The 14,897-nt window shown below is 32.8% G+C and overlaps 3 protein-coding genes and 1 long non-coding RNA gene across 7 annotated transcripts in view; 2 read left to right on the top strand and 2 right to left on the bottom strand.

The window, feature by feature from the left end:
• Nucleotides 1-554: 554 nt before the first annotated feature.
• Vps26 (vacuolar protein sorting 26) lies at nt 555-5,138 on the bottom strand. Of its 2 annotated transcripts, none has more exons than XM_083048804.1 (6): nt 4,817-5,138; nt 4,579-4,722; nt 3,597-3,991; nt 3,408-3,514; nt 3,006-3,232; nt 555-2,871 (listed from the first exon to the last, which is right to left on the bottom strand). In XM_083048804.1, exons 1-6 carry the CDS (start codon nt 4,817-4,819, stop codon nt 2,608-2,610), a joined length of 1,140 nt encoding a protein of 379 aa, XP_082904930.1. In that variant the 5' UTR covers nt 4,820-5,138; the 3' UTR covers nt 555-2,607. The 2 variants fall into 2 exon arrangements, with proteins under 2 accessions (XP_082904930.1, XP_082904931.1); XM_083048805.1 differs by having other exon boundaries at nt 3,006-3,217; nt 4,817-5,131.
• Nucleotides 5,139-5,497: 359 nt separating this feature from the next.
• Nucleotides 5,498-10,506, top strand: LOC145941788 (palmitoyltransferase ZDHHC3). Of its 2 annotated transcripts, none has more exons than XM_083048078.1 (8): nt 5,498-5,728; nt 5,799-5,925; nt 6,184-6,366; nt 6,834-7,019; nt 7,115-7,251; nt 7,325-7,409; nt 7,572-7,784; nt 7,860-10,506. In XM_083048078.1, exons 3-8 carry the CDS (start codon nt 6,286-6,288, stop codon nt 8,019-8,021), a joined length of 864 nt encoding a protein of 287 aa, XP_082904204.1. In that variant the 5' UTR covers nt 5,498-5,728; nt 5,799-5,925; nt 6,184-6,285; the 3' UTR covers nt 8,022-10,506. The 2 variants fall into 2 exon arrangements, with proteins under 2 accessions (XP_082904204.1, XP_082904205.1); XM_083048079.1 differs by having other exon boundaries at nt 5,499-5,658.
• Nucleotides 10,507-10,539: 33 nt separating this feature from the next.
• Nucleotides 10,540-14,897, bottom strand: part of LOC145941790 (uncharacterized) — a 57,171-nt gene continuing 52,813 nt past the window's right edge. Inside the window, exons 3-6 of the long non-coding RNA XR_014426219.1 lie at nt 14,626-14,804; nt 12,360-12,536; nt 11,260-11,368; nt 10,540-11,093 (exon numbers count right to left, since the gene is read on the bottom strand). This is a non-coding gene — a long non-coding RNA (uncharacterized LOC145941790). The remainder of the gene's footprint in view (nt 11,094-11,259; nt 11,369-12,359; nt 12,537-14,625; nt 14,805-14,897) is intronic.
• LOC145941789 (uncharacterized) lies at nt 11,612-14,781 on the top strand. Of its 2 annotated transcripts, none has more exons than XM_083048082.1 (4): nt 11,612-12,289; nt 12,453-12,551; nt 14,154-14,288; nt 14,515-14,781. In XM_083048082.1, the coding sequence occupies exons 3-4, from the start codon at nt 14,241-14,243 to the stop codon at nt 14,779-14,781; spliced, it is 315 nt and encodes a 104-aa protein (XP_082904208.1). In that variant the 5' UTR covers nt 11,612-12,289; nt 12,453-12,551; nt 14,154-14,240. The 2 variants fall into 2 exon arrangements, with proteins under 2 accessions (XP_082904208.1, XP_082904206.1); XM_083048080.1 differs by lacking the exon at nt 11,612-12,289 and adding an exon at nt 12,296-12,364.

Below are 14,897 nucleotides of genomic sequence, written 5' to 3'. Positions count from 1 at the left end.
CATTCTCGTTAACGAAAAAATTAATTTTTCTTAATTTTTTTTTATACGAATTTTTACATTTGACGATCGAGCGTAAACGCGTTGCATGTTAACACTTTAAAACAATTCGATGAAAATAAAAAGACGCAAAAATATTAATTTCGGTAACCATTTCAACACAAATATACATGATTTTATAAAATTTATGCGTAATTTTACTCACTAGTAAATGATTCCCTAATTCTAATACATTAAAAATTTATGTAAAACTGAGCAGGATTGTGAAGACTGGACTGGGTGTATATATATATATATATATATATATATATATATATATATATATATATATATGTATATATATGTATATATATATATACATATACATATATAAATCAATTAGCTATAAGTTTCCAATATACATGTGTATGCACATATATGCATTGTATACAATATATAATATATATTCATATGGGCATTAAAATATACAACTAGTTGAATAATATGTATAAATCTGTGTATATATATATTTATATACACATACACACAAATACACACACAATATTTGACAAGTCAAATAATTCACAAATAGATTTTTCCTCCTTTTACTTACATAACACACATTCCTCCTTTTTCTTTCTCACTTCTCTTTCTCTCTCTCTCTTTTTGTCTCTCTTATCATCTCATTCTTTACAATCAACAAATAACAAAGGCGTGGATTATGTAAAGATTCAACTTACACAAAACAAAATTACGGGCGTTAGTTACATGTATGTATGTATATATATATATATATATATATATATGTATATATACATATACATACAATATGTATGTTATATATATCATCTAATACTATGCATATATATATATATCTCTCTTGGTAAAGTTCTTCTTTTTACAGTCAAATCTCCATGATATAGAATAGTACAAAACGATAAGTTTTTCTTTTACAGAAGCATTACTTTCATCGTCATGCTATTTCACTGTAACGATGGAAGAAAGAAAATATGTTTTATATGACTGTCTGTGTGATATTACAATATATAAATATATGTTTATTTACCATATATGTATATACATATAGAATATTGATTAAATCATGATCTAGTCAGTAAAATAATTTCATTTAAAAAAAAATTAAGATAATATAGAATCTCTCTTTGATTGGTGTTTTGTACAAGAAAAATAATTCATGTGTGTAATTCATATAGTGTAATAAACGCACATTACTCTCAATATTCAAAATCGATTTTCTGAAAATGCTATGCAATTAATTTAAAAAAATTGTTATTTTTACTTTTGTGTTTTTGTGAAATATTACTTTGCTAATGTGTCAATTTATTGGACTATCTATATAATCCAAGTTATTATTGCCAGAATGAGAAATTGAATATATGTATGTGTGTGCATGTACATATGTATATATACACATACACATACATATACATATATACACATGATGCTGCACAATATGTATTATGTATATTTATAAATACATGAGGTGGCTACCCCATTATTTAATCTATCATAGTCCATTCCTGTGTTCAGAAAGGCATATCGAGATTTGAGCAGATATCATAATTTGCCTATTTGGAAGATTATGATACGCAAAATGCACACATTTCTGCGTATAAAAGTCTATCTTATGAAATGATTCCTACAATTGTGCTAAACACAAAGGAAAACCTCTATGGTTTGTATCATGCAACAATCAACATTTTTCTTTTTTTGTTTTTTTTAAAATACAAACTTGTTCTAAAAATAAGTGCGATTTTACTCGCTTGAGAGACGTCACACGTGTCAATATATATACTTATATTATATAAATTATCTTCAAAAAACGTGCATCATATACATAAGTAGTTTTTCTTTTATGTCTTCGTTTATTTATTTTCGTAGACTAGGTGAACGGATTAATATGGGGCAGCCTTTGTGAGTATATTATATCCACTCAGCATTTATAAACTCTCTTTGCATAATATATGACACTGCCATAAAGAGAGACTTCGGATTTTTCAGAATTATACAGTAGGCGGGTGAAAGTTGTCTGTATAAAACATTTAGAACACTGTAACATTCAGATGTTTTGCAAAATGTACCGTTGGTTGGTTAATATTTGATTAGTAAGCCGTCCATTCAGAAATATTTTCGTACTACTTGTTCATATTATACCCTCCTGATTTGCAATACGCATTTCGTTAAATAATCTTGGAATTATTTCTCTTCAAAATGGCAAAATCTTTTTTTTTAAATTTATTTCTCGATAGTATTATAATTTTGATCAGTAATATACTAATTATAAATCATTCGCTCTCAATTATACGTACATGCATATAATATATATATATATATATATATATATATATGTATGTATATATATACATGCATATATATATATATATGTATATATATATATATATTTCTAGTATCCAAAATATTTACAACTTTACTAGCAGGTCTTTTATGTATCCCGCTGTTTTCTTCAATAAAAACAAATCTCCCAATGTACACGATAAAGGAGACATTTTTTTTTAAGCTAAACCTTTTACTGCACATTTTAGCCATACTTAACGTTCTCGTTTAATCTGGGCCGTAATTGACACCAGGGGTAGAACTACATGCAAGGACTCAATCACTTTCTGGACCGCCTTCTTTCTCGCCCTCGCCGTCTCCTTCCTCTCTTGTCATGCCTTCGATTGGCGCTCGAGTATCCTCTACGTTCGTAATGTTACTCGTTGGCAGTTGATCAGAACCAGGCGGCACTGACGGTGGACCGTTCTGAGGTGCGCCTTGCGGGAATCCCGTCTCGGCAGACACTAAATGCGATGGCATGTGTGGCGAGGCCGTTTGTGATTTTTTGCTTTTCTCACCTTTCCTCCACAATGTAATCTCCTACGAATACGAGAATATATAAAAAATAAAGAAATACAGCGATGATATTGTTTTAACACAAAGTTTAACACATATAAAGAAAATAATGTTTTAAAAAAATTTTATTAAATATTATATTTATATGAATGACTCACTTGTTGCTTAAAATATCGCCGGTCTTCTTCGTCCATGAGAACCAAATTCAGATAATATCTAACGCTAAATTTCTTATTAATATCGCGCATTGTAGGCGCTAGATCATAGCCAGCCAAAAATACCCTTATAGGAATGGATTCTCCTCGAACAGGTGCACCATCCATGATTTCGTATTTTGCTATAGTTTCGTTTTCGGTAAATGTATGAGGACCTGCAAATATGTATTCTGATTATTGCCTTAGTACGCCTGAATATTGTCAAGAAAAATACTTGTGAAACTAAAACTCGCATTTCAATTTTGCCAAACATGCTATTCCACATGCATTCAAAACTGCAGAAAATTATAGTTAATACTATATTACTGCATTCTCTAATTAAGCACAATGTTATTTAAAACATACCAGAACCTGTAGTTTCTCGTTTGATGATTGCTATCTCCATATGTTTTATCTTTATTCTAACCAAGAGAAAATATATTTTGCCAACAATTACATCTTTCAAATGATACCTGAAAAAAAAAAGACATAGTTAATGCTACAAATTCAAAGAATCATTGAGACAACTTAAGTATTTTGTTCAATTTAACTTACTTGCTTTTATTATATTCAAATTCGATATGCAAACAGTCTTCAATTCCAACCTCCATTTTAATGGGATTATTCATATCTGGATAGGAACTAAGAGTGTGCACAACTAATTCGAGTTCTTTAACAATGTCACTAAGTCTTCGTACAATTGTCACTTTCAAGAAATATCTTAGTCGCACATTGGAGCCGGTGTAACTCTCAAATGGTTTCTCCACATTTGGAAACTCAAATGTGTACACTGTATTGTGTGTTAACTCTCCTGGCCTTGCCAATTCTTTCACTAAGTTTGTGAACTCATGATGGTTACCTCTGTCATAATATAACTCAATTTGTCCAATAAACTCTACTTTAACACCCTGATGCTCCAATTTACCAGCTTTCCGTAAACTGATGTTGATCTGTAAACATTAATTTAGTAAGAAATTTGTACATTATAAAAGCATACATGTAATATAAAATTTTTAAGTAACAAAATGTGCCACAAATAATTAATATAACGCAAAGTTCAAAATAGTTCAAAAAGTGCACGATATATATATTTTGTTGAGAAATATATGTAATTATAAAATGTACTATCTATATTTTCCTCTGTAGTCGTGTCTTTTATTATTAATGAATTAATATGCAAAAAAATATAAAACGTAGAACAGTAAGTTTTAAATATGAAATAAGAATATATAAAATGAATTTTATATATATATATATATATATATATATATATATACAAAATATGTACATATGAAATTTGTAACGATTGACAATTTGATTCCAAGTATATTGGACTATAAGCGAATGGCGTGATAGAAATATAATACTCGATCAAGTTTCATGAAACAAGTCACATAGTTTCCAACGCACTGAACACATCGCATGCAAACACGTTAACAGTTTTCAGCTCTATTGAAAATCCTCCAATTTTCGCGAACCAGGTAAACCGATCAACGTTGACGACTCGAGGTTGCATTCGGTGCAGCTGATCCCATACCTTGCCGGACACGGTCTCGCCGTCGTAATACAGCAGGTGCCGCTCCTTCTTGCCATCCTCGGATTTGATGTCCGCGGTCTTTCGCGTCTCAGCGCCGTCCAACGTGATCTCTATGTCGGCGGACTGGCCGAAACCGAAGAAACTCTGCGACAAGAAGAACAATAATAAGAGATGTAACACTGGGGAAATGCGCGAGCGTAATTATTTTGAAAGTCGACGGACGGTGGGCGAAACGTACCATTTTCCACGGAGAGAGAGAGAGAGAGACACGGTCTTCGTTGCGAGCGATGAGGTGGCCCGGCGCCCGGTGCCGCGATCACCTTGACAGGATCGACGTAGCCTGGGATCAATGGACGATACTCCAGGGCAGCATTTTCCTTCACGCAGAGACGAGGAAAGTTGGGTTATTTTTTTACTCGTTCCTCCCCAAAGTCACAAGTAGCCAATATGATATATGATATCCGTCCCCCCCCTTCCCCCTGTCGCCTTACGTGCGTACGTCGGTGCTTATATGTGGGCAGTGTTGCCAATTTCAGGTCGCGCAGCCATAGAATATATAATATTAGAGCGCGTGTCGATGTGTGCGGCGCGTTCGACTTTTAACCTTCAAGTAGCGCTGCGTCACGCGGTCGCGCGTCGCGCGCGAGGAATTTCGGTATTCGGTGCGCGGAGTGGGGGGAGAGTGGGGGGGCGCACGGCGCACCGGCGCGCGCATCCCCCCACCACTCTCCCCCCACTCCGCGCACCGAATACCGAATTCCTCGCGCGCAACCACGTGACGCAGCGCCACTTGAAGGTTAACAGTCGAACGCGCCGCGCACATCGACTCGGCGAATCGCCGTCGAGGGCGCGAGAGCGAGAGTTTGAAATGACGAGTCGAGTTTCCACTTTAGATGAGATGCGATTCCGCGCCTCTCGCGGATCCCCTAGATTGCGCACGTGATACTGGATGTGACAGGATCGTCAGATCGCGCTTTCTTCGGTGCGGCGCGTTTACATGTTTCCGCGAGCCGTTATTATATGCCGATAAATGATAATAATGTGAAGAAGAAGAAGACGGAAAGGGAGGAAAACTCTCTAGTAGGTCTAGCACTAGAGCCGACCTACTCAATTTGATTAATAAATGAAAATTAATTCGAGAGATTAAAACGTATATATTCATACATATATATTGATGGCTTCATAAACGCATACTTACTTCGTTGCTAATTACATCGTAGGTGTTATTGGGAAAAATCAATTTCCACTTCACAGTGCACACGCATTTTTGCGACGCTACAGTGCAAAACAATATGACGACAATCGCATGTTGTCGTCCGTCACGAATGTATGTCGTCGCATAACAATGTAAGTATTTAATTTCCATAATTTATTGACGCATCCTCCGAAGGAGCCTCGAAATTTTGACATGTCATTTCCGATATACTTTGCGACTGTCTAAATTTTCGTTATCATTGACAAACAACATTGAACAATATTTATCTTGTCATTAAACATGATCCTCATATCGGACAAATAACTCTCAGGCTCCAGCTTTAATGCTGAAAAATACCACATTATCGTTCCAACTGGTTTTTTATATTTAAAAAAATTTTTTTTTTTTAGGAGTGTGACTGTGGATTTTTGCGTGTACGAAGGTGGAGGTGTCAGTGATCTCCCTTATGTTTCACAAAGGATACAGCAATTCAGTGAATAATACCTTCAACGATGGATTACGATTATATGCCCTTTCACAGGGAGAAAGACTTTCATAACAGATGTTGCGATGGAAAATTCTGGTGTATTAAGGCAAGTCTTACATGTATAATTTTTAACGCATGCATGTTCCATATTATATATTGGATAAGTTTGCTTCTGCATCGTAAGCAATTGAATATGTGTAAAAGTTCTAGATAAGGAAAAGAAAAAATTTTGTTTTATATAATATTCAAAAATAAATTTGTATTTTTAGAATCCAGCAATCAACTCTTGACTTTTGAAACATCCTTATAAACAATAAATCAGAGCATAAAATAATGTTGCTTTCATAGCATTTTCTATGGTCAAAAAGAATTCATGTTTTGCTGATCAGAAAGATCTTAATGATTGTCGTTGACATCATTAAAGTCTTAGCACTTATAGAGTCAAAGAAAATAACATAAGCAATTCTTATTTAGTGTTAAAGCATGTGAATATCCAAAGCAAATACTTATCCATTACATTCTTATTTATTTCAATGTGTATGTAATCTTAATATAACATATCTATATTTATAGGACATATGCGGTATCATATGTGCGGTATTAACATGGCTATTGATAATTTATGCAGAATTTGTAGTAATGGCAGTGATTCTTATTCCTACAATAAATACATTATATTCCAGCCTAAATATGGCCATTTTTCAATCTCTAGCATTTTTGGCTTTTACATCACATCTAAGAACCATGTTTACAGATCCGGTAATTAAGATAATTAATATTTATTAGAGGTATATTTGACTATACATCGAAAAATAAGATGTACATAAAGATACTTTTTTTGTTCTTGTACACAGGGTGCAGTACCAAAAGGTAATGCAACAAAAGAGATGATACAACAAATGGGATTTAGAGATGGACAAGTTATTTTTAAGTGTCCAAAATGTTGTTCTATCAAGCCTGACAGGGCACATCATTGCTCTGTTTGCCAAAGGTAAACTGATAGGATTGAGTTTGCGAGGCTATGCGAGATGTATAGCAATTATATTATACAATATTGATTGTAGGTGTATTAGAAAAATGGATCATCATTGTCCATGGGTTAATAATTGTGTGGGAGAAAATAATCAAAAATACTTTGTACTTTTTACTGTAAGTATTTTAGAAATTATGAAATTACATATAAATATCATTATATGTGATATAAATCTTTGCAAAGAACAATTAAAATTGTCAAAACATACATTTTTAATGAAAATCTACTGAAATGCTTTGTATAATAATTCTTTACGTACACTTTTTGTTATGTTTTAGTTTTATATAGCGGGCATATCCCTACAATCTCTATTTTTATGTATACAACAATTTACCACGTGTGTCAGACAAGAATGGAGGGAATGCTCCACGTTTAATCCGCCGGCGACGGTAGTGTTATTGTTATTTTTGGCATTCGAGGCACTTTTATTCGCCATTTTTACTGCTGTGATGTTAGGCACGCAATTACAAGCTATTTGGAATGATGAAACTGTATGTAAATTTAAATTATTTCTTTATAAGATTATACAAAAAGAGACTAATGACTTATACTCATAAAAATTGCAGGGTATAGAACAACTTAAAAAAGAGGAAGCTAGATGGGTTCGTAATAGCAGATGGAAATCAATTCAGGCAGTTTTTGGAAGATTTTCGATAGCTTGGTTCTCCCCTTTTACCTCACCACCTAATGCAAAGATAAAACTAGATTCGTATCTATATTCTGTCTAAATTATATATTTTGATACGTATAACCATGATTTATACAGAGGAGTAGTTTAGTGTATATAAATACTAATTAATTATTAACGTTTGTGTGACAGATTAATTCTGGAAACTGGAGTAAATTGTCATTTTTCTTAAGAAGAAAAATATCAGAAAAGTTTTACGCGCGAATGTGTATAATTTAATAAGCTCTAGTTCTTTATGACATTTTTTTTAGCAAATCCATTAATACATCTGTAAATAACAATTGCACTTTTTCTCTATTTTTTTAAATTTATATTTTTAAATTTAACCATATAATCTTTATATAGAAATTGATTTTTCTCAAAATTCGTTAAATCATGCAAAATTTTCACATTTTCTAGGATTATTCTGTATATACATATGTATATGTAAGGACAGATTGATATTGTGTTCAGTTCACAGGGCTGAAAATTTTCTACTATTTCATATAATTGGATTTTGTATTATTTCTCAAACTTTTGCTTATCACTTGTAAAGAAGACATTGTGATAGTAAAAGTATTGAAAGTTAACAAAGTGAGAAATTTAATGCGGCTTAAGGCTCCTTGTTCTCATTATAGCGTCATATTGATTTATGATATCGGAAGTGAAAAATCATGCAAATCTCTTTTGTAAAATAATTTTCCACCATTTATATTCTTGTTGCTTTATATGCTTGTTATATTTGATAATATAAATTGGTAAATTCTTTAAGATTTTTTGATTTGTGGATTATAATAAATGGCTGTAAATCTTGGTCACTTATCGTAAGGTCTACTTTTGTTGCAAATGCAAACGATTTGTAATTATTAATGCAATAATGTGTTTTTGGTGTATTTTATCAATTCATACTACCAAATACGTAGTGGAGCAAGAAAATTAATTTATTTTGATGTATATTGCAAGAAAGAAATTCACATAATTTCTCGCTTTTGACATCATGTTTTAATGACTAATGTGGAAATAAGAGCCTTAATTATTATTATAATCAATGTTTATATTTGTTTTTTTTATAAAAATTCTATTTGTTACTATATTATACTCGTTTATTTCATATCGCATATTTAAGAATTAATATATACAGGGTGTCCCATTTTAATCTCCCCAGGCAAACATCTCGAAAAATATGGAAGATACAGAAAAATGTTTCAGACAAAAGTTGTAGGACTTGAAGGGGGACAGATGATCAAAATATGGACTTGACCTTGAGTGACCTATTGAAGATCAGGTCAAGGTCATTGATGTTTTCTTAAAAACCCCTTCAAGTCCTACAACTTTAGTCTGAAACATTTTTCCGTATCTTCCATATTTTTCGAGATGTTTGCCTGGGGAGATTAAAATGGGACACCCTGTATATATATATTTATATATATAGTGTTGCATAGCATAAATATGTAACACAATTTTTGCAATTGTAACAAAAAAGGTGTAAGTGAGAAGTCCTCACTATAGAAGATTATATTTAAATATAGATATTTAATATAAATGTATGTACATTCTCTTTCGCGCGTATGGAATATTTGTAATTTTATACTATTATCCAAAATATATATTGTCCGAATTGTGTTATAACGACGTTAGAGAAAAGTACTTAAGAATAATAATCAGGGCTGAATTTACGTTTTCTAAGTCTTTAGATGCAATATTTTTTAGAGTGCTAGAGTATATTAATTTATACAGATATAGTATAGAAAATGAACATATTTAATAAATGTGTCATATATAACATTACAAATAGAATTAGGCCTAATTAATTTTTCAAATTACAAATATAAGATTATAATACACACACGTACATAATATCTATAAATGTTTCTTTCTTGTTTTAAATTTTGCAAAATTATTAATTATATAATTTGATTGTTCATTAATATCAATTTCAATTTTATATTACAGGAGAATTTCATTATATTTATATAAAAAAATAAAAAGATATTCTTTTATATAAGTATAATGAAATATACATGAAATATATGTATATATACTATATATATACGTGTATATACATTGCATATATGTGTATACATTCATCATATTTAAATTGATATAGTGTTGCAAAGTTTGCTATTATTTTTTATAATAATAACGTGGTTTCTAAAATGCCCCTGAATTTACGACCCGAGATAGTGCGCTTACAAGTAAATCCGGCTCTGGTAAATATGATATTTTATCCAAAGAAATATAACATTTCCTAAAGATAAAGCGTATCTATATAAGATTATTCCGACAAAACAGAGATATAATCGCATGATTTAGATATTATAACGATTGTATTACGATGATTGTAATGTACAATGAAAACATTCTTTGACATCTTCATCTTTCATTTATCTCTCTCAAGATTGGATTTTACACACTTATTTCATATTTTTATAAACATATCAAACTCAAATAATTTGTAAAATAATTCTGTTTCATATCATATACCATTGTACTTTGATCACAACTACACAACTTTTATATCGAAATATTACACGAAAAAAATTATGCATCTTTGTTAACAAGATAATTTTTGTAAATTGACTTTTATATTTAATATATATAATTCAAGTTTAACCATTTAAATTATATATTTGTTATGACCTATTTTTTTCATTCAGAAGGTAAAAAGAGGGAGTCACTTTTTTTTCAATTACACATCAAATTATATATACATATTAAATGACATAATAAATATTAACTTTTAAGAATTAAATTTTTGCTCTTCTCAACTCGTAGCTAACGCGTCAGTATCAATTAAATGCCAAAATGGGAAACTTACCTCGACATATCAAGGATTTGAAAAAGATGTTTTATTCCTTTTAAATCCAAGTATTTTCCCGGATAATTAATTCATGTCCTTCTCGAGTTACTATACTCGTAAAGTTTCATTCAAACTCGCGAGAGTTCCAGCAATCAGCGATGTTCCCTTGTTAGTCGCGCATTCTTTAACTCGCATTCGGAGATTTCCCTGCTTGACTTGGAAACGAGCGATCAGTCGCGCGGTTGCTAATGCAAAAAAGATTGGTGATAATTAGCATTTTAATCTGCAGCAGTAATTTCTCCATATCACTTTCTATGCTCGCTCTTCAAACATCTGAAAATAAATATTATATTTCATATTATTAAGAGTTATGCGAGTGTATATAAATATGTATATATATATATATATATATATATATATATTTATTTATATACACTATATATATATATTTATTTATTTATATACACTATATATATTTATTTATATATAAATGAAATACCTCGCAAAGCATACAAACTGGCATTGATCTTTGTAGTCACATAATGCGACCATGTAAAGCATGCATCTTAAGTTGTAATCCATAAATTTAGTTGTTCAAATAGTAACTTCTGTAAAGTAAAAGTCAACAATTAGCGATATAGTATATAATTAACTCTTTACGATTTAATGTTGCGATATATTCCACGAAATAACTTTATTATTCTGATTTCTCTGTGTGACCATTACACGCAAAGAATTAAAATATATTATTATTATTACAACAACTAATTATTAATAGATACATAATATTATTAAGAATATATTATACTATCTTCTTGATAATAATGATAATGATTCAATGCACAACGATAATTGCCAATCGCGTTGCATTATGTTTTTTATATGGAATAATTCTCATAAAATTGTGTTTAAGTGTTGGTTGTATTTTAATTATTTGTTACTATTGCTAAGAACGCATTACTATATCTTTTTTTCGATTCAATTCTTAATTATATCTTTCCCGTAACTTTTTTCTACTTCTCTAATATAATCTTTCAATCAAGAAATTAAATTGAACATAGCTTCTCTTTTCATCGACAGAACGCTAATATTTGATTGTCGAGACGATATCTCTTCGTGTATTAAATATACTCTCATGTTCGACTACTTTTAATCTAAGCGTTAATAAGGCTCGCGATCGGCCGATGAAGAGATATACAGAATTAAAGCGTGCTTAAAAAAAGCGTCAGCCGAGCAGAAAAAAAGGCTATCGTTTATTCGTTTCGCTAGAGATACGCGCGTCAATCGCGAGAAGCGTTCGCGTGTCTTTAGCGCGCGGCAAAAAATAAAGCTGCATACGCGTCTCGGCTCGGTTTCCACTTTCATCGACTTCCGTTTTTGCGGACGAGGACAGCAGCGGCGACTTCCACTTCGCCGAGGAACGCGACAAGGCCGCGAAGGCGCGCCGATGCGAGGCGGTGACGCTTGAAATCCGCTTCTATCGCGAGCAACTGCGACGCCGCTGCTGGCTTTCACTTTTTCCTGACTCGGTGAGTCTTTCGAAGTCTTTCCGCGCGGAGAGTCCACGCGTGCGCGCGATTTTCCGCAGGTGTTATTTACCTAAGGCACGTGTCTGAAGGATTCAATACGGCTGATGAACAGAACTTGACGGTATCCGAGTCTAATATGTTTTTTGTTTTATCTTCATTTTAGATTTTGGTCCTCGTCAATTGTAGAGTATCAGTTCGCCCAGCTGGAGGAAATGGTGATCCGTTGACGAACGATCGGTGGGTCCTTCTGAAAAAAATTTTGGTAAATTGGCGTCCTTCCTTTTTTTTATTAGATTAGATTATGTATATATAGTTATGTATATTTCGCATGTTTTTTTTTGTAATTCTAAAAACGCAGAGGGGGGGTAATAAATCCGTAAAGTAATTAGATGAGATGTCTCGCTTCGTCACGCTTTGCTTAAATACTTTCGCTTTCGTGCTCCGCGGATCATCGTGATCTCTAATTGGATAGGCTTGTGTGTAAACGCCGTTTTACAATTATTTACTGATGCTTTATCTCGGCGCGTCCAGACCTATGGTTTTGATACGACTATTAATTCACAGATTATAAATATTCAATTTTAGCGGCTTCTCAGAATAACAATACACTCCTCTCATTTCGTGAAAGAAAGAAAGCAACAGAGAAACATAATTTTTCTCTCGTGTGATCTGCATCGTTAACATCAGTTTAATGTTCATAAACACACGGACTTTTTACGGCTTCCACGCGATTAAAAGATTTACGGCGATTGACGTAACTGCCTCTTATTGTTTCGCTATTAACTCGGATATACGGTGCAAAAACGTCTTAAAGGACGTCTTCATATTTTCTTCAGACGTTCTTTAGGTGTCTTTTAAACTTTCGTTTTGTCTGGACGCGCACGATGAAAGACCTTGCATTTCGTGAACGACTTGTTTCGCAATAAGTGAGCGGTCAAGGTACACGTATATTTATATACGTAACAAGGCGAATGGAGAACAATTGTAAAAATGTAATTTTTTTTCTCGTTTAATCTCCATTTTCTTTCGTGATCTTCACTTGGAGATTTATTAATTAATATAGAGACTGATATTTACAACAATAAAATTACAAACCATGTAAAATAATCCCCAAATGGGGATTGCTTAAAAATTGAATGAAGGATCTATTTTTGCTTCTTTTTTATTTTTGGAAATCGCATGTAAAATTTCACTCGTGTTTCTATGAAAACATATATTATTTAAAAAAAAAAAATACAAAAAATTTGACAGGAAATGGGTTAAGTGAACCGCCCCTAGAGAGAACCGTGTTTAAAATGATACAGACGTCGCAATTCCTTATTTCGAATAATTTACATTGCGGTTACAATTACATTTATCTACGTTTTAAAGTCACCCAAGCATAAATAAATAGGTAGAGAACGCGAAACGTGCCGAGTCGATCTTTCTTTCGACAGATGAATTTTTCCCTAACGTTATCTCTCTTTAATGTTCCTTCTTACTTTGAAATTTTCGAAATTAAGTTAGGCTCTTTCACGAGATTTTAATGTTATACAGACGAGATCGCTCCTGCCTCTCTTACACACTTCGATTTTCTCTTAGGACTCGCTTTTACGGAGTAGGCTTATTATTAAAGACACGATGTATTTTACTATAGATTTATTCTGCGAATCGAGGCGATGCTCACACGCAACATTAAATCTACGTACGTGGTACTCACCTGGAGTACCTGGGTATTAGCGCCTAGCGGAAATGCACTTTACGGACGAACAAACGCAACCTTTTTTCTCCATTTATTAGTTAATTGCAAACACATTCGCGGGGCAACCTGCAATTAATCTGACGAATGACCCGATTTATCGCTTTCCCTGTTTCATTGATTTAGCCGAGGGAGAGATTTACACGGCGGCAACACACATCACATTAGTTGCCACTTTAATTCGTCTTGATCGCGCAAGATATCGCCGAGAAAATGGAACGGAAAATGATAATGGGGTGGAGCGATAGAAACATTTTATTAGTACGTATATACCTGTTTATACGAAAATTATTGCCACTTATCACTCGTTTAATTACTCGTTACGTTCGATAGTGACGATCGTAATAAGGCGTCATTAAATGCTTTAACGCACAGATTGTATTCTGCTCCGTTGAATTTTCTTGAAATTTCAAGAAATTTTGTTACGTTTTTTTTACGAGTTCTTTTTACGTTCCAGATGAAAATATAAGATATTTTATTATCGCAGATTTTGTGCCTTATCGTCGCGTTAATTATTACCCTCGCAGCGGCATACGATCCGAATGACAAGAACCTGAAGGATATTCTTCTGCCCGAGGGTCAATTCGAGGCGTTTTACCTGAAGGGTACGCAGGACGAGGAGCAAAACGCCGTGAGACCGCCTCATCTTCACGGATCCTTTCATCAGTATCGAAATCCTGCGTTGGTCGATGCACCAAACAGCGCGGCTTACGGCTTCCGTTTCGATGGAAAACGCCGTTTCAACTTTAATTGAATTATTATTACCGATAATTGAATCTGAAAGAAAAACATTAAAAAATGTTTAGAAACATTTACTCACACTTTCATCAAGGATTGCGGTTATCGATTGAAATGTAAAAATTAGGAGAA

The sequence above is a fragment of the Prenolepis imparis genome, unplaced genomic scaffold, assembly GCF_030444845.1.
Source record: "Prenolepis imparis isolate NDT839.2.m4 unplaced genomic scaffold, iyPreImpa1.0 SCAF_10, whole genome shotgun sequence".
NCBI lineage: Eukaryota > Metazoa > Arthropoda > Insecta > Hymenoptera > Formicidae > Prenolepis > Prenolepis imparis.
This window is presented reverse-complemented; position numbering and strand designations above follow the sequence as displayed.